Below are 2906 nucleotides of genomic sequence, written 5' to 3'. Positions count from 1 at the left end.
ACACTGTGCACAATGCTCCTCGCGCACATTAGGCCTGCCTGTCAAATTCAGCACTTTTCAGTCTCCCGCTTCTCTCGGCCACAAAAAATCAGAGTACTGCCAATGCTAATCTTTTAGCACACATAGGGGGGCTCTGGTAAAAAGCACTGGAAAAACGAGCAACGTTTAATAGTAGTGTGCAAGCAGGGTTGCTATATTCCCTCGTAACACTTCCATCATCCATTTCGACGATTTGCATCGCTAATTGGCAAGTTAATTGAGTGTGCAGGAAAGCTGCCACGGTAAGCTTTAAAGTGTAGAACGCAATCTAACAGATATTAGAAAACAAGGTGATTGCTAGCACATCATATCGTACTTTTAACATATTATTCTCCTTCCCTCTGTCACGTTCAATACTTAATATATTTCAAATACAAATTTGTAGAAAGCAATTAAGCAATAAATAAGGATAAAGCTTGAATGATGTCATAGAATTAATAGAACCTTTCCCAGAGCAATGGTAAGCACACTTCCCGCTCAAGCAAATGAAATGAATAAATACATGTCAAGTCAAAACATGGGAAATAATATCACAAATCATGTAGAAAGAAAAGAGCATTTCACAAAAATGTCCCAAGTTTTTGATCTCTCTTTTTTTTTTAACGAGGGTCGTTTTCCTGAGTCGAAGCGATCAAATAACAAGGTTCTTTTCTTTTACAGACAAGACCGAAGAGTTCCCCTCTGCAGAGTAAAGTGATTGACTGTATTTACACACTAGGCTCAAAGTGGAATGTTTCATAAAAGAGAAGCTCCCTCACCTACGTTTGGTTCGGGTCGCGTCGAAACGGTTCGGTAGGGCTCAGACTGTATAGCCATAACAGGTAGGCAGGTGGGCGTTTCCCCGTTTCCCTTGGCTGGCTCCTCAGTCTGTCCCTCTTCTACTCATTCTCGTCCTCGATGGGGGACGATGGGGAGATTGGGATGGGTCACTGCACGGGTTGTGCCTGATGTTGACTATGCGGTGTCAGCGCCGAGCTGATCGGTGAGTGGACGGCGGGAGGTGAGACGGACGCCGGTGGGCCGTGGATGGGCGACGACCCCGGTCTTACGAGCGAGTGCGACGAGAGGCTCGTAATTACGGGCTGATGATGGTGGAGGCCCGAGGCCGTGGAGTGCGGGAGAACGTGTTCACCTGTCGCCGCTTGCCCGGCAGGGGGAGAGTCCGCGTTCTGTATTGCACCTGAAACCCCCATGCCGTTTAGAGGCGGGGTCATTCGCTTTTCCTTTTGTCGACGATTACAAAACCAAACTCGCACCACTTCCTTCTCAAGTTGGAGTCCGTCGGCGAGCGAAGAGATCTCCTGAGCCGACGGCTTCGGCTGCTTGAGAAACGCGTTTTCGAGGGCGCCTTTGATAGTGACTTCAATGCTGGTGCGCTTCTTTCTCTTCCGCCCTTGCGCAGCAATTTTATCGAGACTCGTCGGAGAGCCCGACGTCGAGTCGGCCTCTTCTAACCACTTGCCAAGCAGGGGCTTAAGTTTGCACATATTTTTAAAGCTGAGCTGCAAAGCTTCGAATCGACAAATCGTTGTTTGACTAAACACATTACCGTACAACGTGCCGAGGGCAAGTCCCACGTCCGCTTGCGTGTAGCCCAATTTGATGCGCCGTTGTTTAAATGTCTTGGCAAAGTTCTCGAGATCGTCTGATGAAGGAGCGTCATCCTCAACCACAGTTTCGGGACCGTTGTGACTGACCAGTTGACCCGAGCCAGACCCAATGATACCACGCATAGGTCCATTTTGTCCGAACTGTTGGGCACAGCTCATCATCCCGTTCATTGCACCATATGTGTACATGGGGTGCGCGGCCGTGGGGGTGTGGCCCAGTGGCCCACTGCCACTCGACGTCGTCATCGGCATCGTCATCGACATCGGCATGGCCATATGAGCGTTTCCCGTGTTCCATGTCGTCGCCGGCTGGACGTGCGAGTGACTCGTACGATGAAGCTCGTTGATCTCGTCTCGAGTTTGTCCCAAGTTCGGCTTCACGTCCTGTCCGTGCCCTAATAGATGGGCGGGCACTCCAGCCCAGTGGCTTGTTGGGTCTCCATGCGGTGGAGCGCTGAGTCCCGTCACCCACTGCGCCCCGTGGTGCGCCAGCGGGAGTCCGTTGCCTGCCCCTTGCTGCTGCAAAAACTCGTTTCCCAATTTCTGATACATGACGTTCACCTGCCCGGACTGCATACTGTTATCGCACAGGCTCGTGATATTATGGGGTATGTGCTCTGCAGAGGACACAAGTAGCGAAGTGTTGGAAGCCGATGTGACGTCCGTAGATAAGCTAACTGAATAGGGGCTAGGAATAGCGGACTCCATCGTACACTCGCACTGATCTGAATTGCAAAACAACCAGGGTCGCATGTATACTTAAACCTCCTCTTGCTCCGTAATGCCTTCGTCTTACACTTGAGCGAGTCGGGACTCGGTGCGCACGTTGTGCCTCGCTCGTCGCTCTGTTTTTTCCCTCCCTACAACACGTTGAGTTTGCATGGCTTCCATACGCCTGCGTCGAATGGATTAAAGGACTGCACAATGGCAAGGGGTGTGGCTTCGCCTAGGCAAAGCTGCCTCATTGGCGCCTCGGAAGAGTGTTAACGAAACATCATAATAGGAGGGCGGGGCTATCCATCATTAGCTTTATTTTCTCTTTGCATTGATTACTATTCTACTTTGGATTTTTGATTTGTTGATATTTACCTCAATTTATAGCGACCTTCGGTACCCGAAATACACTGTACGTAAATTAATCAAAGGGATGTTGGGTTACGGAAGAAGTTTACCATTAATACTGTTAGCAATGCTTCCCAACAAACGCCTTATATCGCCACTTTCTCTTTCTGGATTACTGTCATTTTAAAGCAAACA

General features: G+C 49.5%; 1 protein-coding gene across 1 annotated transcript; it reads right to left on the bottom strand.

Moving 5' to 3' along the window:
* Positions 1–315: 315 nt before the first annotated feature.
* On the bottom strand, positions 316–2500 carry LOC140243134 (POU domain, class 3, transcription factor 4-like). The gene has a single exon (XM_072322863.1). It carries the CDS (start codon positions 2400–2402, stop codon positions 966–968), a length of 1437 nt encoding a protein of 478 aa, XP_072178964.1. The 5' UTR covers positions 2403–2500; the 3' UTR covers positions 316–965.
* Between the last annotated feature and the right edge of the window lie 406 nt (positions 2501–2906).

This window comes from Diadema setosum, chromosome 19 (genome assembly GCF_964275005.1).
Source record: "Diadema setosum chromosome 19, eeDiaSeto1, whole genome shotgun sequence".
Lineage (NCBI taxonomy): Eukaryota > Metazoa > Echinodermata > Echinoidea > Diadematoida > Diadematidae > Diadema > Diadema setosum.
This window is presented reverse-complemented; position numbering and strand designations above follow the sequence as displayed.